Genomic DNA, 26,354 nt, shown 5'->3' with positions numbered 1-26,354 from the left:
GGGTTGAATGACCTTTATTCACTATTTTTGCAGTGTTATCGCTCCCATAGGGGGCTATAACACTGAATACACTGATCTTTTACCCTGATCCCTGCAAAGCCATAGCTTTGCATGGATCAGCGTAATAGGGGGTTGATTGTTCAAGTCTGTAGCTCAGGCTTGGAGCAATCAAATGCCGATTGGACACTACAGAACAAGGTAAGGGGGCCTCCGCTCGCGTCCTAGCTGATCGGGACATCGTGATTTTATCGCGATAGTCCCGATCAGCCCGACTGAGCTGCCGGGAAGCTTTTACTTTCATTTTCGACACTGATCAACACAGATCGTTGGGCCACGTGCTCTTAGCCCAGGGTCCCGGCTATCAATAGCAGGGGGGACCGACCCGGTGTGATGCGGGGTCATGGCGTGACCTCGCTTTAAACACCGAGACCGGGTGCAGGGTGTACAGGTACGCCCTGCGTCCTTAAGAGGTTAAGGAAAAAAGGTTTCTACACCAGCACAGACGGGGGGGTTCTTTACTCTAAGAGTAGTGAGACTATGGAAATCTCTGCCAGAGGAGGTGGTCATTGAGAACTCTTAAAGAATTCAAAAGGGGTCTGGATGCATTTTTGGAGAGTAATAACATTGCTGGTTATGGATACTAGATTTTTAGAGACAGAATGTTGTTTCAGGGATTTATTCTGCCATATTTGGAGACAGGAAGGAATTTTTACCTCTAGTATGAGGGTTTTTTGCCTTCCTCTGGATCAACTCCGAAGGGACTCATTAGGGATATAGGTTGAACTTGATGGACTCTGGTCTTTTTTTCAACCTTATTAACTATGTTACTGTGTATGCTTCGGCATGGACACTCGCCCCACCTCTGTCTATTGGTTCTTGCCATGGTTGCTTACCTTTTTCAACATTTCTTATTTGTTGATAATTGTTTAATTTCCACTGTTTACAGATATTACTGGTGGATTTGCTGATATGTGTCCTCTCTGTGCTACCCACACTATTGTGACCCATGCGTGCTGGCTGGGAGGCGCACTGGGTCCCTTTCTTCCCTAATAAACTGCTATATTCTCTCATTACTATGCAAGTTCCTATGGTTCTCAAAATAAGTATCAATGTAAACGGTCTTAATAGCTGAGCTGAGCTTTTCTATGGAAAGAAGCTTTGTCTTTAGGAGGGGATATCATGTGTTCCCAAGAGACATTTGCTTAGCACTAACGCATACCGTGTTAAACATCATGCTTACCCTCACATATTACGATCTCACTTCTCTAAATCTAGGGGGGGGGGGGGTTCTAATGGCAGTCAGAAATACTGTAGCTTTTTCTGTGACTAAAACTCTCTGACCCCGCTGGTAGTTTTGTCCTCCTTGTTAGCTCTATCAATAATAAATCTTATTCCATACTATACGCACCCAATCAATGGCAGTTACGTTTTATATGACCTACACTGAAAATAGTCTCCCAAAACAAAGTAGGTCCTTTGGTTATATGCTGGGATTTCAACTATGTACTGGATGCCACTTCAGATACTACCACCTCTCACTGCAAACCGCCCACCTTATTTGCTCATTTACTGTGGTCCACTGAGTTATAGGATGTATGGTGCATTATGCATTCTAATGAAAGGGACTATACCCACCACTCCACTACTCACAATACGTATTCGAGACTGGAAATTTAGTTGAACGACCCTGCCTGCATGTTTTAGTGGATTCCACTATCAAAACAATCAAGTGGTCCGACCACGCAGCTATTACTCTCTCCCTGCAAGAAAACTTCCATCCGACTCCTTCCTACTTGTGGAGAGCTAGCCCACCCGAAACATGCCCTGTCTCTGCGTACTGAACAAAAATTTTATGAATAATGCCCTTCCTGATAGAGACCGAATAACCTTGTGGAATTGCCATAAGGCTTACAAGCATTGCCCAGCTCATACACTCTTCCTCTGGTACCACTTACTATACTCCTAAGGATATCTCTAACAGCTTTCAAGCTTTCTATTCTTCCCTCTATAACCTGGAACGCAATATCCCTGACCCTCCCAACCTCTCCTCTTCAATTCAATCTTTCCTCTCTACTCTCAATCTCCCATGCTTAAATAAATAATGACCAACTTGCATTCCTAAATTCTACATTCACTCCAGCTAAAATAAATAACGTTATTAGCTCTATCCCCTCACAAAAAGCCCCTGGCCCGGATGGGTTTATTAACCTTTATTATAAAACCTACCTAGGCACCATTTTACCCAACCTACGTAACTTTTATAATTCGGCTTTCATTAAAAAAAAAAAATTTTTTTAAAAAAGGAGCTTTTCCAAGGAAGTTACCCTTCCTAAACTGGGCAAATCCCCCGACAGCCCCACAGAATTACAGGACTATTTCTTTGTTGAATCAGGACATGAAGATTTTTGCCAAGCTGATCGCTTCTAGAATTGCTAAATTACTTCCCATCCTGGTCCATACTGACCAGGCCGGATTTGTGCTTGGTCGTCAGGCCTCAGATCATACACGGGGACTCCTTAATATTCTACAACAGCTTGAGGTCCATACCACTCCTGTCTTGGTCCTGGCTCTTGAAGCCGGGAATGCGTTCGATAGGCTTCGTTGGTGATACGCCTTCTTGGTCCTCAGACATCTGGGTTTTGAAGGCCCTATCTACAATGCAATCTCACTTTACTCCACACTCTCCGCTAGGGTTTTCGCTAATGGCACCCTTTCAGAGGAGTTTGACATAAGCGATGGTACAAGGCCGGGGTGCCCCCCATCCCCTCTGATTTTCATTCTATGTCTAGGACCGCTAGCAAAGGGGGTCTCTATTGCTGGGAGACAACCTCTCATATCCCTTTATGCAGATGACATTTTGTCGCTCACTGACTCTTCTGTCTCGGTGCCTACTGCCATGCATATTATTAGGGATGTCCCAATACCGATACTAGTATCGGTATCGGTGCCGATACTGGCCATTTCCATGGTATCACGGACTCGTTCAATGTGTCCGATACCTGCTGCCGCTCCGCTGCCCGATGTAGTGAAGAAAACTGTGTCTTCAAGCGTTAACAACCCGGAGTACTCCCCGAGTAGAATCGTGTACAGCTCAAAATATGCCGAAATTCTGGGATGTAAAAAACCCTAAATATGCCCAGCACAAACATTTCAGACATTTTTTTTTTTTTTTTTTTTTTTTATATACTAAAAAAGGTATGTTTTAAGAACCATAGAATTATGGCATACAAAATGGTATTGAACATATGCTGGCCCTGTTTGTATATAATAAATTACCTCTTTATGTTGCTTTTCTAGAACATACTATACTAGTTCTTATGACATGAATTTGATTATGCAAAGCATTTATCAAGTAAGTTAAAATATCATGAGGTTTCTTACCTGATAGAATTCTCGTAGCCAATTTTTCTGAAGGTTTTCTGTCTGAAACCAAAAAATAAAAAGACTTCGTATTAGCAAAAACATTATAGACAGGACTTTGTTCCACAAATTTCATAAAAAATCTGGGATCAATAGGTTTCTGTTTTAATTTTAGCTAATAAAAGCTGGATCCGGTCCACAGACAGCAATGTCCAAATTGCTGTTTATTGCCACACTTTCAAGGGAACAAACTCAGAAAGGGATCAACACGAGAATCATTTGGAGGGTTGGGTTTTAACATAAAATGGTCATTTGTTTGAATAAAATGTGAATGATATATTCATATCACAATCAGTAAGAGAAAAAAAAATGTGACTTTGCTTCTTTCAGGTTAAACCTGACAGAACTACCAATAGAGGCTCCAAATAGTTTTACATTTCTAAATACAACAGGAAAACAGTGTCCATTTATCAGTAAGAAAAAAAAAAACTATATTCTGGGTAAATTGGTATTCTTCTAGAAAACATATGAAAGGTGACATCATTTAGTGTCAGAAATAAATCCTAATTATTTTACAGCCATATAAAGTGACTGAGATGGCACCCACACAGCTGCTAAATCATTACCAAGTGTTTCCTTGCCGTAGGGCAGCTACAGAATATTATTCCTTTAGATATACCAACCAGGCTTAAAGCCAACATGAACCTGGATTTACTACACCTTTTGACTTGTGCCATAAAAAGTCCACATACTATAAAGATAAAACAAAAGCAGGTAACCAGGGCTTTCATGTTACCTGGTAATGAGGAAAGATTCTGTTGGAGAGAGACGCTTGGGCACTTTTAAAGGCTAAGTTTTTAGCAAGGGGTTCACTTTACATGAAGTATGAACTCTTAATTTCTAGGGGGTGATGGAAAGACATATGTTACATCTATTTCCCATATAAAAGGGATAGCTGTGAAGAAAGTTCAAAATAGCAGCTAAAACGTCATACATGACTGAGCAGCTCTTTTTGCCCTGCTTAGTATGAGCATATACTGTATTGGCCATTAAGAAGCATTAAACCAAGTAAATCTTCAAGTCTATCAAGAACCTATATGATTCACCAATAAAGCTTTTTCCACTTATCTTAAGAACTAGGGCACCCAAAGCCTGGTAGCAGTGGTGGATGGTGGCTGGGATGCTGAAAACAGCTGATAAGATGGTTCAACTCAAATTTATGTCTATAAAAGTTACTTAAAATTACTTTAAACAAGTCTACATTGCTGTATTTGCATACTAGCCAACACGACCAGGCAGGACCTGATTCTGCTGATATATGCAGGTTTAAACTCTGGAAGCGAGAAGGATCATTCTGTGGATAAGGTCACAATCTAAAGTTGATTACTATCCACTAGCTTGTAGGGGCTAGTACATAATTATTAAAAAAAGGTATAGTACAGTATGTGTTAAAGTAATTAAAAAATAAATAAATAAATAAATAAAACACACACACTAAGGAATCAAGTTCAACACCAAAAAGGTTTCTTCATAGACATCAGAAATAAGCCAACCTGAATGTGCCAATTTCAATGGTAGCGGACAACTATTTAAAAATGCAGAGGCTTCCCAACACTCCCTATAGAAGAGGTTAAAAAAGAGGGAGCAGCTATAATGGATTTTAACATGTATGATTCTTTGTACCAGCATTCTAAAACCTCTGCAACTGGCAATTATGCTGTGGAAGGTCAACAGGGTAACAGAAGTTATCTCCTCCATCCAATGGCTTGAATGCTGCTGTTGCTATTAACTGTGGCATCTAAGGGGTTGAAAGGACAGAATCAGAGGGGCCTTGGCTCTGCTCATAAGAGTCAGCACATCAGTTAGTTGAAACACTTCCCCTCCATTCATCTCTATGAGAGGGGTGGAGACCAACGACTGCTGTGTCACTGCCTCTCCCCTAAAGATTAATGAATTTAACATTTTATATCTTCACCATCCCTGGGGCAAAAACGACCCCCCAGGGATTGTGAGGATAACGATTTTAGCATATATAACGCATTGTCAAGCATTATATGCGCTAAACTCTGCTGATTGGTTCCCTTTAACAGTCAGTATCGGATGTGTGAGGAGGAGCAGGTTCAGCTCCATAATCCCTACCCAAAACATCTTAGAGGGGTTATCTAAAAAAACACAGAACATTAAAGCGCAACTGTCATGAGTTTTAACCCCCATAAACCAGCCCCAGCTTGACAAAAGTTGTTAGAAATAACAGTTAAATAATACCTTTTTCTGCTTTCTAGCAGCTTTAATGATGCAAAAAAAATGATTATAACGATAGTCAGCAACAGTCAGATAGGCATGGCTATGCCCTCGGCCACCACGCCTATCCCCTGTATGTCAGTATGCATTGCATCCCAGCAGTACATGAGACCGGGCAGCTAGATCATTCCGCTACAGCATTACGCCGCGCCACGGGTGCCTCCATCTGTTGCACAAACTACAACTCCCAGCATGCCCAAAATGTCAAAGTTTATCTGTGCATGTGTGGAGTTGAAGTTTTAAAGTTTATAAACAAGTGTTTTGGTCCTTAACCCCTTAAGGACCGAGCCCTTTTTCACCTTAAGGACCGGAGCGTTTTTTGCAATTCTGACCACTGTCACTTTAAACATTAATAACTCTGGAATGCTTTTAGTTATCATTCTGATTCCGAGATTGTTTTTTCGTGACATATTCTACTTTAACTTAGTGGTAAAATTTTATGGTAACTTGCATCCTTTCTTGGTGAAAAATCACCAAATTTGATGAAAAAAATGAAAATTTTGCATTTTTCTAACTTTGAAGCTCTCTGCTTGTAAGGAAAATGGATATTCAAAATATATATTTTTTGGGTTCACATATACAATATGTCTACTTTATGTTTGCATCATAAAATTTATGAGTTTTTACTTTTGGAAGACACAAGAGGGCTTCAAAGTTCAGCAGCAATTTTGAAATTTTTCACAAAATTTTCAAACTCGCTATTTTTCATGGACCAGTTCACGTTTGAAGTGGATTTGAAGGGTCTTCATATTAGAAATACCCCATAAAAGACCCCATTATAAAAACTACACCCCCCAAAGTATTCAAAATGACATTCAGTAAGTGTATTAACCCTTTAGGTGTTTCACAGGAATAGCAGCAAAGTGAAGGAGAAAATTCAAAATCTTCATTTTTTACACTCGCATTTTCTTGTAGACCCTATTTTTAAATTTTTGAAAGGGGTAAAAAGGACAAAATTTTTACTTGTATTTGAAACCCAATTTCTCTCGAGTAAGCACATACCTCATATGTCTATGTTAATTGTTCAGCGGGCGCAGTAGAGGGCTCAGAAGGGAAGGAGCGTCAAATGGTTTTTGGGGGGCATGTCACCTTTAGGAAGCCCCTATGGTGCCAGAACAGCAAAAAAAACACACATGGCATACCATTTTGGAAACTAGACTCCTCAGGGAACATAACAAGGGGTAAAGTGAACCTTAATACCCCACAGGTGTTTCACGACTTTAGCATATGTAAAAAAATTATTTTTTTTTTACCTAAAATGCTTGGTTTCCCAAAAATTTTACATTTTTAAAAAGTGTAATAGCAGAAAATACCCCCCAAAATTTGAAACCCAATTTCTCCCGATTCAGAAAACACCCCATATGGGGGTGAAAATTGCTCTGCTGGCGCACTACAGGTCTCAGAAGAGAAGGAGTCACATTTGGCTTTTTGAAAGCAAATTATGCTCTGGGGGCATGTCGCATTTAGGAAGCCCCTATGGTGCCAGAACAGCAAAAAAAAAAACAAAAAACACATGGCATACCATTTTGGAAACTAGACCCCTCGGGGAACGTAACAAGGGGTTAAGTGAACCTTTATACCCCACAGGTGTTTTATGACTTTTGTATATGTAAAAAAAAAATTTTTTTTTTTACCTAAAATGCTTGTTTTCCCAAAAATTTTACATTTTTAAAAAGGGTAATAGCAAAAAATACCCCACAAAATTTGAAGCCCAATTTCTCCCGAGTACGGCGATACCCCATATGTGGCCCTAAACTGTTGCCTTGAAATACGACAGGGCTCCAAAGTGAGAGTGCCATGCGCATTTGAGGCCTAAATTAGGGATTGCATAGGGGTGGACATAGGGGTATTCTACGCCAGTGATTCCCAAACAGGGGGCCTCCAGCTGTTATAAAACTCCCAGCATGCCTGGACAGTCACTGGCTATCTGGCAATACTGGGAGTAGTTGTTTTGCAACAGCTGGAGGCTCCGTTCTGGAAACAGTGGCGTACCAGACGTTTTTCATTTTTATTGGGGAGGGGAGGGGGGCTGTGTAGGGGTATGTGTATATGTAGTGTTTTTTACTTTTTATTTTATTTTGTGGTAGTGTAGTGTAGTGTTTTTAGGGTACAGTCACACGAGCGGGGGTTCACAGTAGTTTCTCGCTGGCAGTTTGAGCTGCGGCAGAAAATTTGCCGCAGCTCAAACTTGCAGCCGGATACTTACTGTAATCCTCCGCCCATGTGAGTGTACCCTGTACGTTCACATTGGGGGGGGGACATCCAGCTGTTGCAAAACTTCAACTCCCAGCATGGACGGTCTATCAGTGCATGCTGGGAGTTGTAGTTTTGCAACCGCTGGAGGCTCCGTTTTGGAAACAGTGACGTACCAGACGTTTTTCATTTTTATTGGGGAGGGGAGGGGGGCTGTGTAGGGGTATGTGTATATGTAGTGTTTTTTACTTTTTATTTTATTTTGTGGTAGTGTAGTGTTTTTAGGGTACAGTCGCACGGGCGGGGGTTCACAGTAGTTTCTCGCTGGCAGTTTGAGCTGCGACAGAAAATTTGCCGCAGCTCAAACTTGCAGCCGGATACTTACTGTAATCCTCCGCCCATGTGAGTGTACCCTGTACGTTCACATTGGGGGGGAGAAACATCCAGCTGTTGCAAAACTACAACTCCAAGCATGTACGGTCTATCAGTGCATGCTGGGAGTTGTAGTTTTGCAACAGCTGGAGACACACAGGTTGTGAAACACCGAGTTTGGTAACAAACTCAGTGTTTTGCAACCAGTGTGCCTTCAGCTGTTGCAAAAGCTACAACCCCCAGCATGTACGGACAGCGGAAGGGCATGCTGGGTCTTGTAGTTATGCAACAGCCGGAGGCATACTACATTGGCTGGGGATGCTGGGGATTGTAGTTATGCAACAGCTGGAGACACACTGGTTTACTACTTAACTCAGTGTGCCTTCAGCTGTTGCAAAACTACAACTCTCAGCAGTCACCGACAGCCAACGGGCATGCTGGGAGTTGTAGTTATGCAACCACCAGATGCACCACTACAACTCCCAGCATGCACTTTAGCTGATTGTGCAAGCTGGGAGTTGTAGTTACACAACAGCTGAAGGTACACTTTTACATAGAAAGAATGTGCCTTCAGCTGTTGCAAAACTACAAGTCCCAGCATACCCATAAGGGCATGCTGGGAGTTGTGGTGGTCTGCCTCCTGCTGTTGTATAACTACAGCTCCCAGCATGCCCTTGTTGCATGCTGGGAGCTGTTGCTAAGCAACAGCAGGAGGCTGTCACTCACCTCCAACGATCCAGCAGCACAGGTCAGTCCCTTGTCGTCTCCGCCGCCGCTGCTCCTGGGGCCCCGATCCCAACATTAACGCCGGGGATCGGGGTCCCCAGCACCGGGGGTCGTCTTCCCGCACCCGCTCACGTCCTCCGAAAGAGGGGCGGAGCGGGTTGCGGGAGTGACACCCGCAGCAGGCGCCCTGATTGGTCGGCCGGTAATCCGGCCGACGAATCAGGGCGATCGTGAGGTGGCACCAGTGCCACCTCACCCCTGCTGGCAATGGCTGTTCGGGGCCGTCTCTGACGGCCCCAATCAGCCAGTAATTCCGGGTCATCGGGTCACTGGAGACCCGATTGACCCGGAATCTGCCGCAGATCGCTGGACTGAATTGTCCAGCGATCTGCGGCAATCGCCGACATGGGGGGACATAATGACCCCCCTGGGCGATATGCCGGGATGCCTGCTGAACGATTTCAGCAGGCATCCGGCTCCCCTCCGGCTAGCGGTGGGGGCCGGAAATGCTCAGGGCGTATCCATACGCCCTCGGTCCTTAAGGACTTGGAAACGGGGGCGTATGGATACGCCCTATGTCCTTAAGGGGTTAAATGCTGGCGGTGCTTTCACTCTAGTGGTAGCATGAGACAGAGTCTACAACCCATACAAGTTGCTCAGGTAGTGCAGCTCATCCAGGATAGCACATAAACGCAAGCTGTGGCAAGAAGGTTTGCTGTGTCAGTCAGTGTAGTGTCTAGAGCATGGAGGCGCTACAAGGAGACAGGCCAGTACATCAGGAGATGTGGAGGAGGCCGTAGGAGGGAAACAACCCAGCAGCAGGACCGCTACCTCTGCCTTTGTGCAAGGAGGAACAGGAGGAGCACTGCCAGAGCCCTGCAAAATGACCTCCAGCATGCCACAAATGTGCACATGTCCACTCAAAAAGGTCATAAACAGACTCCATGACGGTGGTATGAGGACCCGATGTCCACAGGTGGGGGTTGTGCTTACAGCCCAACACCGAGCAGGACGTTTGGCATTTGCCAGAGAATACCAAGATTGCCAAATTCACCACTGGTGCCCTGTGCTTTTCACAGATGAAAGCAGGTTCACACTGAGCACATGTGACCGAGTCTGGAGACGCAGTGGAGAACGTTCTGCTGCCTTCAACATCCTCCAGCATGATCGGTTTGATGGTGGGTCAGTAATGGTGTGGGGGGGGCCTTTCTTTGGGGGGGGGGGGGCCGCACAGCCCTCCATGTGCTTGCCAGAGGGAGCCTGACTGCCATTAGGTACTGAGATGAGATCCTCAGACCCCTTGTAATACCATATGCTGGTGCGGTTGGCCCTGAGTTCCTCCTAATGTAAGACAATGCTAGACCTCATGTGGCTGGAGTGTGTCAGCAGTTCCTGCAAGAGGAAGACATTGAGGCTATGGACTGGCCAGACCTGAATCCTAATAAGCACATCTGGGACATCATGTCTCGCTCCATCCACCAATGCCACGTTGCACCACAGACTGTCCAGAATTTGGCGGATGCTTTAGTCCAGGTCTGGGAGGATATCCCTCAGGAGACCATCCGCCTCCTCATCAGGGGCATGCCCAGGCATTGTAGGAAGGTCATACGGCCATGTGGAGGCCACACTCACTACTGAGCCTCATTTTGACTTGTTTTAAGGACATTATATCAAAGTTGGATCAGCCTGTAGTGTGGTTTTCCACTTTGATTTGGAGTGCGACTCCATATCCAGACCTTCATGGGTTGATACATTTTATTTCCATTGATAATTTTTGTGAGATTTTGTTGTCCGTATACTCAACTATGTAAAGACGAAAGTATTCAGATCTAGGATGTGTTATCTTAGTGTTCCCTTTATTTTTTTGAGCATCTCCCCAATAAAGCTAAACTGAAACAAATAGATATTTGTATATATACATATTACATACACACACACACACACACACACACTTGAAAAAAAATACATATGCACACACTTTTTTTCTTCATACAAGCCACCTAACATTGGGTTACAACATTACCCAGCATGCCTGAATTCTGTGAATGCACTCTGTTGGGAACCCATAAGACTAGATCCATAAACTGTTTCAATATGGTGTGAATATACATGAATCCATTTAAACAATATTTTTTTTTTAACTTTTTCTTTGTTTTTATTTAATTTTATTTCTTATTCTATTTTATAAGAGAATTTATTTATTCTTTAATTTAGATTTTTCATTTTTGTCTCTCTCTATTCCAAACTACATTCTCCTTTTTCTTTCTTTACCCATATCACCAGACACTACTTACCATTTTTACATATAGATGGTATTACATAGTTTACGTTCACCCCACATTTATACACACGCCATGCACACACTGTACAATATTTTTTTCACTCTATAACAGCGATCTGTGAGCCATCAGCCATTATTGGCAACCGCTATGCAGTTTGCCCTTCTATGTGGAGTATTGCGATCTTTTATTCGCAATGCGCATGCGCCGCTCGGCAACTCCGATGCGACCCATCTGACTTTCTTCCATACTCTGATTGGTGGACTGTTATCTCTATTCCAAGCTGCTGTGCAGCCTCTGTTACACTTGCTCTCCAGGAGTTATGAATTTGAATTTATATGTTATCAAGCAATATTCTTGGTTTTTACCAATTGGTTTTAGTATCACTGTAATATCTATCACTATATATTCCAGACAACAACGTATTTTTCTTATATGTTGCACTTTGAATCACTTGCACTTTATGAGACGTTTGATTTTAATGCTTGTGTATTAATTGATTTTTGACACCATATATTATCGATTGTAAGTCAACACCATATATATACTACCTTGTTTAGTCACTTTGTATGCTTGAGAAAGGCTGCTCTGGCAGCTGAAACGTTGCATCTGTATTTTTAAAGGATTAAAGCTACCATTTTTTTTACCCGAACTGAGTGCTGCAACTGATTATTCTTGTCTGTATTTGGGGACCAGTGACCAAGGTCCGTTTGGCTGCTTGCACCAGAAATCTTTTTTGCGTGACGTGCTGCCCTCGGCTATATTTCTTTCTATAGATTATAATATCTCTCTCCCTCTCTCATTATATCCACACACATATATATACACACACACACACACACACACACACACACTATATTATATAAATATATACATACATATACATACACACACATTTTTTTCCCCAGTGTTTCCCAACTCCCAGCATGCCAAGACAGCCAATGCATGTTTGGAGTTGTAGTTCTAAAACATTTGGCCTTTCACATGTTGCTGGACTACAACTCCCAGCATGCATGTACAGTGTGGACGTGTTGGGAGTTGTAGTATTGCAACATCTGGAGGGCAAAATTTGGTGAACACTACACAGTGGTTTAAAAACCATGTACTTCCATCTATTGCATAAATGAAACTCAGCATACACTTCAGCTGTCAGTGCATGCTGGGAGTTTTAGTTTTGCAACATCTGGAGGGCAACAGTTTGTGAAATACTGCAGTCGTCTACAAAATGCACTCCAGATGTTGCAAAACTACAACCCCCAGCATGCCTGGACAGTCTGGGCATGCTGGGAATTGCAGTTTTGCAAGATCTGAGGGGGCACAGTTTGGTGACCACTAGAGTGGTTTCCAAAATGAGCCCTTCCAGCTGTTGCATAACTACTACTCTCAGCATGCCCTTCGGCTGTCCGTGCATGCTGGGAGTTGTGTGCTTTTTTTTTTTAAACTACATTACGTAGGCAGCAATTCCCCCACATTAGGTAGCATAGTTTCCCCACATTAGGAACATAGTTCCATAGTTTTTTAATGGATGTTTATTGCAAAAATCAACTATGAAGAAGGAAACTAATAAATAAAAATTATTAACTGAACTACCCCTTTAAAGTACATCAGATGTAGAAAAAGTAGTTGGCCTAGGCTAGAACAATATTATTGCTTTGTTTATAACAGTACCACAACTGACTACAGGTTGAGGGACCCAATCCAGCAGTTCAGCTTAAAGAATAAGACGTTCAACAATCCAATCAAATATTTTTTGCAAAAATGTTAAGCACAGGGAACAGCAATGTTCCAACCAACATGTGGGTCTTTTTTCAAGTCTGGCTTGACAAAGACCCACATGTCAGGATTGAAACGTTGCCACTGATTGAATTTCAAGTTGTTGCAATACAGATTATGTTGATGTTTTATGCCTTGTGAAATCATTGCCAATAGTGGGGCAATTTATAAAAGAAAGAAAGGTGCTGAAATCCTGTACTATCCCTTCAAGGAAAAGTCGCAGTTTGCCATTTGAATCAGTTCTACCTCCTAAATACTTTGAAGGCTTCAAAACGTTCAGCATTCGCCTTACCTGATATATTGTTATAGAGACAAATCATGGGTGAAAATGCCTACTAACTGCTGGGTAGAGATAACTAGCACATAACAGCCCATTAACTATAGAAAGATCTCATTTTAAAGTGGATAATTGTGACATTTCAGAAGGCCTCATTACCGCCTGGCCCCGCTGGTGAACGCTTCCTTTGAAGAACTGCTTAATAAATATTCACAAACTTGAAGGCAAATGCTGTAAGTGGAAATCTGACTTAAATGCATTGCATCTTAATTGGCATTGCTGCACTTGTAATGTATGTACATACAAGTATAGCAAGGCCTCGGAAAACTGTAGGGTACGAAGAGCTATTTACTTTTCATAAAATAAATATTAACATCTTAGATCTCAGGCAAAGTAGTAACACAGGTTATTAAAGAGGACCTGTCAAACGCCTGACATACCATGTTTTAGTGAATACTTTTCTTCTCCCCCCCCCCCCCCCCCCAATTGTGGATTACGTACTGAGGACTCTGCGTTGCGCTATTCCTCCTGAATATTTATGAATAATTTGACTACTACCTAGGCCAAAGTGGATGGGTCCCTAGAAGTCACAGCTCAAATCAGGTCATTCAAAAGCTTCTAGAAATCAATGAAAGGCACAACTTCAAGAAGGAGGCTGCATTACATTTATAGAATGGATATTTAATATTTCCTGACCAGTCCTTAATTTTTTTTTAGATTTGCATGTTTTTCCCCACTACAAATAAATCCATATGCCACTTTCCCAGTATAGGTGAATATGTTCCACCTTAGAAAAAACCCTAGAGTATCAATAAAGAGCCCCCCAGGTCTCCTATAGACTGCTTACAGCTGCCGGAGGGGACAGGAAGCCAAACAGCTGAAAAGGGCAGTTCCTATATAATTTACTCAACTCCCAATTCACCTCCACAGTAGTTGTGTAAATTGCATTCAACACAATGTAAAGTTAAAAAAAATTTAAAAACATTTCAAACCTGTATATAAATTCTTATGTAGAAGGGGGGCATGGTGCTGAAGTTATCCTATTAGGATTTTAATTAAAATGTTGTCCTTGCACATGTCCTAGCAACAAGATGGTGGGATAAGGTACACACCAATTAGAAAACAATTTTTTTACAATATTGGACCAAACTTTGAGCAAGGTGAGGTTTAAGAACTTCAACATACATGTGATAGAAGATGACATGTTATTAAAGTGGACAAGTCATAGACCGAGGAAGCCACTATCGGTCAAAAGTAAATGCACTAGAAAACACAGTATCTGCTCAACAACCTTTTAAAAGTGAGCTATATTTGTGAAAAAGGCCAAAATGTGGCTCTAGTGATTTATAATGCTCAATCCTAGCAAGACTTGCATACAAATACATGTCCATTATACATTATCTTCTCTACACAGCAAATGCAATTAGTGTCTTAGTGTGGGCCATATGTAGCCCTTAATGGAGTTGACCAATCTTGCGTAAACAAAGTTTAACCATTATAAAATCAAAAAGCTACTGAATGGCAAACAAGAAACCTGCCTGCAATTGGTAAATGGCAAATTGACTTGATACAATGTAACAAACTCAACACTATGTCAGGATGGATTTTCATCATTTCGATGTGATAATATAGTAAAGTGCAATTTGTTTGACGACTAACACTTCCGTAAGATTTGCTGTTAATGTACAGAGTGCGGGTATGACAAATCATCCTTCTGCTCCAAATAACAGGGCCCTATATACCACAGAACCAAACTTCTCCATCAGCCACATAGAAGCATGGGAGTAATACCGCAATCATAGTGTGGCAACCACCATGTATTTTGACGTTAACCAGTGCAAGTGCTACATGACGTCTAGTCGTCCCTCCCAACCATAGCAGGGTTCATATTACATTTCAGAAGAACGGTTAATATTATTTACCATGGGATGTATTCCAAATATTGGGCAACTACATTAGCCTTTAACACCCTGCATTACCTTATGTTAATTTTAAGCCTATTTTCACACTACTAAATATTTCTCTTTGCACTGTGGCATAACTTTCTAGATATTTGATTTATGATGTAATATCTCCCCCTACATCATCCTGGTCATTTCAAGAAGCGTTTGCTCTGCCACAGCAATGTCAAAAGTTTAGATCAGCCGGGTTATTAATGCCAAGACTCCCATTGATCAGGAGAACAAGTGGGAAGAAGCATGTTAACTCCCAAGCTCACAGAGATCTCAGTATTGTGACCCCAAAGACTTCGTTGAGCGACAGTGGCTAAATTGCACTACCATGGAGGAGATTTTTCAAAACCTGTGCAAAAGGAAAATATGACCTGTTGTCCATAGCAACCAGATTGCTTCTTTCATTTTTAAAAGGGCCACTGAAAAACAAAAAGATGCAATCTGACTGGTTGCTATGGGCAACTGTTCAACTTTTCCTCTGCAAAGGTTTTGATAAATCTCCAATAATGTGCTTATTCCCCCTTGTTCTTTTGATCAGAGGGGCTCTCAGCATCAAGACCCCAATTTACATGCTGGAAGATTTTGTCATTACCCTTGTCAAAAAAATGTGAAGTGTCACAGACTCCTCTCAAAAGTTTTCATCAGTCAGGGCTTGGGTGCAAAGACTCCTATCATTTGCTAGAATGGGGCAGGAGAAGCACTTAGGAGAGAAGAGCTCAGCCAAGAGCCAATTCACAAGTCAAAATGAGGCTCAGGAGTGTGTGTGACCTCCACGTGCCCGTATGACCTCCCTACAACGCCTGGGCATGCTCCTGATGAGGTGGCGGATGGTCTCCGGAGGGATGTCCTCCCAGATCTGGACTAAAGCATCCGCCAACTCCTGGACAGTCTGTGGTGCAACGTGGCGTTGGTGGACGGAGCGAGATGTGATGTCCCAGATGTGCTCAATCGGATTCAGGTCTGGGGAACGGGCAGGCCAGTCCATAGCATCAATGTCTTCCTCTTGCAGGAACTGCTGACACACTCCAGCTACATGAGATCTAGCATTGTCTTGTATTAGGAGGAACCCAGGGCCAACCGCACCAGCATATGGTCTCACAAGGGGTCTGAGGATCTCATCTCCGTACCTAATGGCAGCTGGATTAGCTGCACTACCTGAGCTACTTGTGTGGGTTGTAGACTCCGTCTCATGCTACCACTAGAGTGAAAGCACCGCTGACCAAAACGTCAGCCAGGAAGCATAGTAACTGAGAAGTGGTCTGTGGTCACCACCTGCAGAACCACTCCTTTATTGGGGAGAGTCTTACTAATTGCCTAAAATTTCCACCTGTTGTCAATTTCACATGCTGTTGTGCAAATGGAACAGTCAATCAGTGTTGCTTCCTGAGTGGACAGTGTGATTTCACAGAATTGTCATTGACTTGGAGTTACATTGTGTTGTTTAAGTGTTCCCTATATTTTTTGAGCAGTGTAGTTGGCCATCTCAGCAGAATCACAATCTCTATTCTGCTGGTCATTGGGAACACTTCTTACAGCCCCTCTAAGACAGATCTACAGCACAAGCACATATTTATGCGTTATCATAGATGAAGCCAAGTGACTTGTATTAATCTCCCGTAAAACTATAGAGATGAGCGAACTTACAGTAAATTCGATTAGTCATGAACTTCTCGGCTCGGCGGTTGCTGACTTTTCCTGCATAAATTAGTTCAGCTTTCCGGTGCTCCGGTGGGCTGAAAAAGGTGGATATATTCCTAGGAAAGAGTCTCCTAGGACTGTATCCACCTTTTCCAGCCCACCGGAGCACCGGAAAGCTGAACTAATTTATGCAGGAAAAGCCATCAACTGCCGAGCCGAGAAGTTCATGACGAATCGAATTTACTGTAAGTTCACTCATCTCTAATAACGCACCACAGAGGTCTCATGCATCTCATCCCAATATGTATGAAGTATTCTCAGATGAGAGGAAAGACAGGAAACTCAAACCTCAATTGAAATTAAATAAAAACAGTAAATAGTTGTAGAAAATATTTTCTCACATAGGTGAAATGCTTTCATTGTTTCGCAATGACCAAACTGAGGAAATAAATGCACAGGAATGATTAATCCATACAAAAACAGAAAAACGATCATGGAAACAGTTGACGATTTCAATTATTGATAAGTCAGTTGTAAGGGGGGGGGGGGAGTGGCCTTGGCTGTTAAGGGGGTGTGGTCTAGCAGCAGTATACCTACTATTGTTATTTTTCCTGCTTTTTAGTCCCTCAGTCCCCTCCAGTACCTTTTTTTAAGATGCTGCTGACTGCTCCTCCAGTCACAAGAAGCCGATGGTCCTGACATTATGGGACCCTCCCTCCTGTGCAGTAACTTCCTGGTGCAGGGAGGACAGCCATCACTAAAGTCTGAACTGTTCCTTCTACCGGGCAGCGAGGCACATAGGTTAACCCTTCAAGTGCTGTCCCCTCTTTTCATCCATTAACCCTTTAGTTGCCAACCTGTCGTCATTACCCTCTGTTATCCATTAAGGTGCGGTTCTCTCTCAATTCCCCTTTTTAACTTCACAATTCGGCCCCTATTACTTCCTGCTAACGCGTTTTTGGTCTCCTAAACGATTTTACATGTAATAGTTAGCTCCACCCCTAATCTCATTAATTCCCCTGTTGGGTTATAAAACTTGAATCCACCAGGTCTATGCTTTTCTGTCAGGTAATGGGCGAGTCAACTAGTTGGGCTCTGTCCACACTAGCATCATATCCCCACTAAATTCTTAGCTCTGGGGCGCAAGAGTGTGGCCGATAGCCCAGATGCCATTACTCTGGATAGCTGCAGTGTTGTGATCATACTAAGGCTCTCCCAGATGTTGCAAAACTACAACTCCCAGCAAGACCAATACTGACACCAAACAAGTCTTCCTATTAGCATGTTGCATAGCTCTCCTCACAGACTGTTAATAAGCCCAAGTGAAGGCAGCCTTGTATTAGAGACATCTACAGTAAGACTTGTGACATTTCAGTGTTTTTCTTTCAGGCATCAGATAATTGAAAGGCTTTACGCAGATCTAGAACTTGTCACAGTAATGAATATGCCCTTCTGTTCCTTTGTCCTATTTCCTAAAAGGCAGCCTTGCTGTAATGAGTTCATGCTAGAGGTAGAGCAAAGCCACTTGTACTTAATCTGTGGGTGTAGGTGGCAGAGTACACTACCAGTCTGTGCAGTATACTGAAGGCACACCACTAGGTCCAGATCCAATTAGGGGAGAGAAATACCAGAAAGTATTCATATACTAAAGGGCAAAACATGTCAAAGTTAACACTGGTCATGTCAGGACAATGGCTATTGCCAAGGTGTGGTCTCTACTCGGCAGCAAGCGGTCAGTTCTTGGAGACAATTGTCACTTAGAGCCAAATTTTTGCCCATATTTTCAGTTTCCAACATGATTCAAAGTTGTGGCAGAATATCTCCAAAATGTAAGGTCCTGTGGAGGGCTCCTACTGTGCAGTAGCTAGTACCTAACAAAAGTGGTCCAAGGATAGTCAACTGGTAAACCTGTGACTGGATCATGAGTCCCCAAAGCTGACCAAGTTATGTAGGGAGTAAAGGATAGCCAACCTGGTCTAATCCCATAGAAGAACTGCTATTGCTGGATTGTAAGTGCAGCCCTTCAAAAGTAATTTCTCTCACTTCACCTGTTCAGCCGAAAATCATGACTATTTTAAAAGAGTTGATCAGTCAAGGAACAAGCTCATTCACCCAATAATCGACCAGTTTAAAAGGGTCTTTACTGTTGACTATAGTGGAAAGTTAACAAAAGGGCATCCCAGTTTGCATGAACTACAACTACACAGTCCCATACAAACTGACTCCTGCCCATTGCCAAAAGTGACTACAATAGGCACAGAGCATCAGAGATTGATAATGGGGGAAATAAATAAATAAATGTGGCCTGATCTAATAAAATCACATTTTCTTTTACACCGTGCAAAAGCCTGTGCGCATGTGGATCACTTACCCGAAATGTCAACTGGAAGCACTATGGGAAAGAGAAGCCAGTGAAGGTAGTGTGGTGCTCTGGGCAATGTTCTCCCTTAACCCTTGGATACTGGCAGTCATGCGGTTGTCACACTGACACTTACCACCTACCTAAAAATATTGTATAGACCAAGTCCCCAACACTTCATGGCTGCAGTAATACTTAATGTCTGGGTCGCACTATAAAAAAAAAAAAAAAAAAAAAATTCCAGACAGTTTGAGGAACATGACGTTCAAAGGTGTTTACTTTGCCTCTAGATCTTAGTCTGATAAAGCATCTGTTAGATGTGCTGGAATATAACCATGATACTGAAGGCCGCACCTTCAGGACTTACAGGAGCTACTGCTGCTAATGTCTTGGTGCCTTAAAATCATTTTGGTAGCAAACAATGTTTACAGCAGTGCATATATATATATATATATATATATATATATATATATATATATATAGCGCAAGACTTGGGGTCTGCATTTACCAGTTAAGCAGGTACCTGTTAGGAAGGGGGTACATCACTTTGGCACAACCAAACTGTCGTACTTCCCTAAGAACCAATATCTTCGTATAAAAGTTAAATACCTCTGATGGGAATTCTATAATAGTCTAAAATTATTAAAAATGCTTTACCTATTACCAGAATATGTAAAATATGAGGAATAGTTTCCTACTAGATGTTCGCCCCGGTGGTTTTCTAGACCTATGCATACTTCTCCCGCAGGAACAGACTGTTTTGCAGACTATTAATTAAATCAATAGTACGTCAACTCCAAGGGGAGAACGCAGACACTATCGGAAGCATTAAAACTCAAGTACACAAACAGCGGACATCCACTTAACAGATCCATAAATTGTAGCATAATGTATGGACTGTACAACTGAAAGCCACAAAAATCACATCTACCATTCACTAAGGAGAAATTAAACAAGTGTTTGTGGAAGATTAAAAATTTTCTATTTTTATTTCTTACTATTACCATTTTATTTTTACTACTATTATTTTATACTGTAACACACTAATTATATATATATATATATTTTTTTTTTTTTTTTTTTTTACATTGAAACCTCTCTAATGCTCATTAAACTGTCTTTCCAATATCACAGATGTGCCATTCAGGACTACAGGGAAGCTGTAGTATTTGTACAGCCTACAACATTACCCTGCTTTACCTGAAACAAAAATGTGGAAACGTTTTAGAGGACAACGCAGTTTGGACTCTTTATGAGCCTAGGAGGAGAGCCGCAAGTAAAAGAACCCATTGTGACATTGACAGGATAAAAAAGACCAAATAAAATGCGTGTCATCAGTCATGTTACAAGGAGCGCTTCTGTTCTCGATTGCCAATTGATAATTTCCTATTTAATTCAACATATGGAAAAAAGTTCTTCCGCCTTGAACTTCGTGTGGGCGACTGAGGTTTATCTATCCCAGACAGATGTATAAGGCTACATCGGCCCTGCCACAGCTGTCAATGTAATTTGTGACGGACGTCTGGAATGAAAATATTACCGTCAGAAAGAGAAATGTCATGAACACAAAAGATGCCCATCATGAAGTGCTGAGAATCTGATCTCTCTGATTCATATTCGAAACAAGAAGAACAGAAAACAGGTACCAGGAGGGCAGCTGCAAGGAATATCGCCACACTGTTGATTTTCTCTATTAACCAGAGTCCGTAGATCAGGTTTTCAGTTTTGCCATATTTGTGGCTGCAGGCAGTGTTCACACAGTGAAGGTTTTATTCCCTTTAGCAGCAGTTATTTGCTTTAAATCTCTCTCTCTCTATATCTATATGTATCTCTCTCTCTCTCTTGTAAGGATTCCTCCTTGGGGATTAGCTCCGGGATCGTCCTGGACACTGCCATGGGACACGTTTCCACTCAATAAACCCGCAGACAACGGTTATTCATGCACGCCTGGCACCTTGCCAGCTTTATTTAGACAGGTTGCAGGTAAAACAAAACATAACTCAGGAACAAACCGAAGTCCTAGACCGTCTGGTCACTGACTACACATATCAGCATGCCCTGACTACTATCTGGTGAGCTACCCTCAGCCAGCATAAAAAATGTGCCCCTGCAACCTGTTACTCATAGTTCACACCACTTCTTCACTTCTTGGACCGCTCACAGTTCGCTGTGTGTTTCCTCAACAGGGTCCGTGTGTCTCCCCCTACAGCGACATGCTGTTACCCAGGGAGAGCACCAACTATTCTGTTTCTTTTCCTTTTAAACACACTTTCCCTTCCTGATACCTCATTAATCAGGCCACAGGTGGAGCATTCAGCAGAGTTAGCAAGGGAAATACACCCTTTCCTTGCCACACTGCCACTAATAGAGATATCCATCCATCCATCCATCTCTATAACACAAGCTAGAGGTCACTGCTGTGGGGAAAGACCAATTATGTCAGTATGTACTGTGGAGGCTAGCGTTCTGTCACTGTGGCAAGGCAGAGTCCTCATGCCTGAGGGTCCGGAGGTGCTGGGTACCAAGAAGCCCAGAGTCACTCAATAGCATACATAGAAAGACAAAAAGGTACCCGCACTCACCGCGAGGAAACAACAGACCGACTTCTATGGCATCTCGGACAGATCAGACTTCAGGCTGACAGCATGGCGCTCAGAGTGGAGACGACTTCCGACAAAGTTTTGTGCAGATTGCGCTTCTTCGAGGCCGGAAGAAGCGCGATCTGCGTGAAACTTTGCCGGCAGTCGCCTCCACTCTGAGCGCCATGCTGTCAGCCTGAAGTCTGATCTGTCCGAGATGCCATAGAAGTCGGTCTGCTGTTTCCTCGCGGTGAGTGTGGGAAGCTTTATACACATATACATACATACATATATAATTGTATATGGATCCAGCATGTCACCCAGTCAGAGGCTATATGCCCAGCAGAGGTGAGTTGGTATCTGAGTGTTAGGCTCAGAATGTGTGTTAGGATCCCATCCTAAATGAGGCCACCTCCCCGTGGTGGATGGGGGACACGTTTTTGATCAAAAAAGTGCGCTAAGAGCCTCAATTTTTTGACCAATGTGTCCTGCTGCAATCTTTTTTTTGGTGTGTGTGTGTGTGTGTGTGTATGTGTATGTGTATGTGTATGTGTATGTGTGTATGTGTATGTGTGTATGTGTGTATGTATGTGTATGTGTATGTGTGTATGTGTGTATGTATGTGTATGTGTATGTGTATGTGTATGTGTATGTGTATATATATATATAACATGTTTTGCTATACACGTTTATTCCCTTTGTGTGTATTGGAACTAAACCAAAAAAAGGGAGGAAAATAAACAAATTGGACATAATGTCACACCAAACTCCAAAAATGGGCTGGACAAAATTATTGGCACCCTTAATATTTGGTTTCACACCCTTTGGAAAAAATTACTGAGATGAGATGAGTTGCTTCCTATAACCATCAATAAGCTTCTTACACCTCTCAGCCGGAATGTTGGACCACTTTCCTTGGCGACCTGCTCCATGTCTCTTATTAGAAGGCGCCTTTTTCCAACAGCAATTTTAAGATTTCTCCACAGGTGTTCAATGGGTTTTAGATCTGGACTCATTGCTGGCCACTTCAGAACTCTCCAGCGCTTTGTTGCAATCCATGTCTGGGGGCTTTTTGACATATGTTTGAGGTCATTGTCCTGCTGGAAGACCCAAGATCTTGGGACGCAAACCCAGCTTTCTGACACTGGGCTGTACAGTACGACCCAAAATCTGTTTGCAATCCTCAGATTTCACAATGTCTTGCACACATTCAAGGCACCCAGCGCCAGAGGCAGCAAAACAACCCTAAAACATCATTGAACCTCCACCATATTTCATTGTAGGTACTGTGTTCTTTTCTTTGTAGGCCTCATTCCATTTTTGGTAAACAGTAGAATGATGTGTTTTACCAAAAAGCTCTCTCTTGGTCTCATCTGTCCACAAGACGTTTTCCCAGAAGGATTTTGGCTTACTCAAGCTCATTTTGGCAAAACGTAGTCTTGCCTTTTTATGTCTCAGTGTCAGCAGTGGGGTCCTCCTGGGTCTCCTGCCATAGAGTTTCATTTAATTTAAATTTCAACAGTTTGCGCTGACATTGATGCTCCCCTGAGCCTGCAGGACAGCTTGAATATCTTTGTAACTTGTTTGGGGCTGCTTATCCACCATCCGGACTATCCTGTGTTGACACCTTTCTTCAATTTTTCTCTTTCCATGCCCAGGGAGATTAGCTACAGTGCCATGGGTTGCAAACTTCTTGATAATGTTGCGCACTGTGGACAAAGGCAAATCTAGATCTCTAGAGATGGACTTGAAAATCAAAATTGTGGAAAAATATCAACAATCTCAAGGTTACAAGTACTCTTCTTTCTGTTGTCCATGCTCAGTGTGGCCCACAATGCAAAGACTAAGTGAACTTCTCTCATTTTTATCTGCTTTCAGGTGATTTTTATATTGCACACATCTGTTACTTGCCCCAGATAAGTTTAAAGGAGCATCAAATGCTTGAAACCATCTAATTTTTCCACAATTTTGAAAGGGTACCAATAATTTTGTCCAGCCCATTTTTGGAGTTTGTTGTGACATTATGTCCAATTTGCTTTCTTGTCTCCTTTTTTGGTTTAGTTCCAATACACACAAAAGGCAATAAAACACGTGTATAGCAAAACGTGTTACTGCAATCCTTTACCTGTGAGAAATACTTAATTTTCTTTAAAAATTTCAGGGGTGCAAACATTTATGGAAGTAATACATATACACACATATACACACATACATATACACATACTATATAAAAATTGTGTATTTGAATGTATTTGCACATACCTATATATCTTTTTTAATTTAATTTAGATTTTCTCTTGTATTGTTTTTTTGCATTACATATTTATGTAACAAAAACACACAAGTGCATGTGTGTGTTTGTCATCAATAGCAAGCAAGGATCATAAAAAATGGTGAGTAATGAATGTTAAAAAGATACAAAACCTTTATGTAAAATAAAGCTTCCCTATTTGGAAAACATTGCCTTATAGTCTTAACTTTTTCAGTGTGTTTCCATCTTTTGCAACACTACAACTCCCAGCATGCTGGGAGCTGTAGTTTTGCAACAGCTGGACAAATACTGTTTGGAAAACCCTGCTATAATGCTATGTTCACACAACAGATTTTGATTTGTCATATGGTTCCTTTTGGTTATGCCGTAGATTTGCATACGGATCAGCCCCAGTTAATAGGGCCAATCTATTTGCAGCTACACACCAAGTTTCTCCTTCAATAAGTGATCAGCCTGAGGATCTGTCTCATTTCAGATCTGAATTGTTTTAAATGAGAATTCTTTTTTTTATTGCTTTTTAAATCAATTGTAGGTTGATCCCATGTAGGAATTGAGCGTTGAATACAAATCAGCCAAAACCAAACCAAGATACTCAATATAGCTTTAATTTTGTCACTAAAAACCCAAATAAATGCACTGGGCAATTTGTAGTCTCTACTTTGCCGTATAAGAATACACAGAGCTAGATGGCTTCTGTGTGGCAGCTTAAAAATCCACATTGAGATGCACAACACAACCCAAAGAGGAGAACAGCCTGTGACGCTTCCTTTTTTTATTTTATTTTTTATTTTATTTATTTTTTAAGAAAAGAGGACTTTCACAAGGTGCTCAATCCAGATAATAGGAGTTGTAGGCAGCTCATTTTCTTACATTCATGACAGTCAAGAAAGTAAGTCCTGCCATTAAAAAAAATAAAGAAATAAATAAATAAATAAAAAGAACTACAAGTCCTGCAGTTTGAAATGTATTAAATGGGCACTATAATTAGAACTAATGTTTGCTATAGCAATCTTTCTAGTGTACTTTGAAAAAAAAAAAATATGAAGTTTCCTATGTTATTTATGTTTAAAAAAGCTGCCACTAGGTGTCTCCCTACTTGGCTAGAGCACATTCACCCCTCCCCCCCCATCTCTTGCACAGACTCTGGACTCCTACTGGCCTGGCAGAAGTCCAAAATCAGGAAATGCAGTCTGGAGTGCTGAGGGGAGGGGGGGGGGGTTTAGGGTTGGGGTGGTGCAACCTTAGCGAATCATAGCTCATCTCATACTCAACTGCTCTGGGCTGTGTGTAGCAGAGTGAGAGAGGAAGTTCTCCCCTGTATGGCTTCAGATGATCTCACACCTGCTGGGGAACACCCCTTTCCAGTCTGAATCTGACAGACTGAGAAGAAAATACAGAGCAATATTAAGGTAGAAAACTAAAAGATAAAAATAAAGGCAGGGGGTGGTTTATCATGATGGGGTCAGTGAACTGGAAGGATTATAACCTTTTATAAGATCATGAGGGTACTCTTTTGTATAACATTTTCCCAAACTTTTTTTTTATCCCACATTTGCCCAGAGTCTCCCTTTTTTTGAGTAGTTCATCCATTAGCACCTGTTATATATAAGCAGCCGTGTTTATTTACAGATTTTAGAGATGATTATTGTGTTTTGGTCTTAAGAGCATTTGCTAACACATGACCTATTCAGTTTAGGTCTTGTGGTTTTCTGTTTACATGTGAGCAGATCTGTTATATTCTGGCTGTCGCGAATAATATTACCATGTAAGTGTGCAGATAAAACTCATAAGCCAGCCGCCTACACAGTACACCTCGAGCAAGGAAAACCGTGAACAAGGCAACGTATTCAGAGGCTAAAACAACCCATTCTTCTCCAGGGTATAAACCTAGTTTTTCTAAATGAAAAACACATGAAACACTAAATTTTGGGAGCTCTTTGACTTGTTGGAAAGGTAAAAATACATTTTACATCCGTAAAGCAGGCCTGGGATTAGGGAAGTGTCACACATGCCCTATTATACTGTGTATTTTCCCACCCACTGAAGTCAATGGGTAGCAAAATACAGCATGTGGGACCCTACCCTAAAGGAGTATTCCCATCTGCCAAAGATATCTCCTTCCACAATGTAAAAGGATAGTAAGCTGGTTGGTGACGGTCCGGAGGCTGGATGACAAACAAGGGGTCCCACTCATCACTTGCCTCTATGCCCCTGAAGATGTGGCTGGTGCTGCAAAACATGTATAGGCTCAGACATTTTATAGCAGCCAATAT

General features: G+C 41.9%; 1 protein-coding gene across 2 annotated transcripts in view; it reads right to left on the bottom strand.

The window, feature by feature from the left end:
* INPP5A (inositol polyphosphate-5-phosphatase A) overlaps positions 1 to 26,354 on the bottom strand; it is a 468,069-nt gene that overhangs the window by 356,772 nt on the left and 84,943 nt on the right. For both annotated transcript variants that reach the window (XM_056529200.1, XM_056529199.1), the window contains exon 2: positions 3,382 to 3,423. In XM_056529200.1, coding sequence (XP_056385175.1) covers positions 3,382 to 3,423 — 42 coding nt within the window. The remainder of the gene's footprint in view (positions 1 to 3,381; positions 3,424 to 26,354) is intronic.

The sequence above is a fragment of the Hyla sarda genome, chromosome 7 (assembly GCF_029499605.1).
Source record: "Hyla sarda isolate aHylSar1 chromosome 7, aHylSar1.hap1, whole genome shotgun sequence".
Classification (NCBI taxonomy): Eukaryota; Metazoa; Chordata; class Amphibia; order Anura; family Hylidae; genus Hyla; species Hyla sarda.
This window is presented reverse-complemented; position numbering and strand designations above follow the sequence as displayed.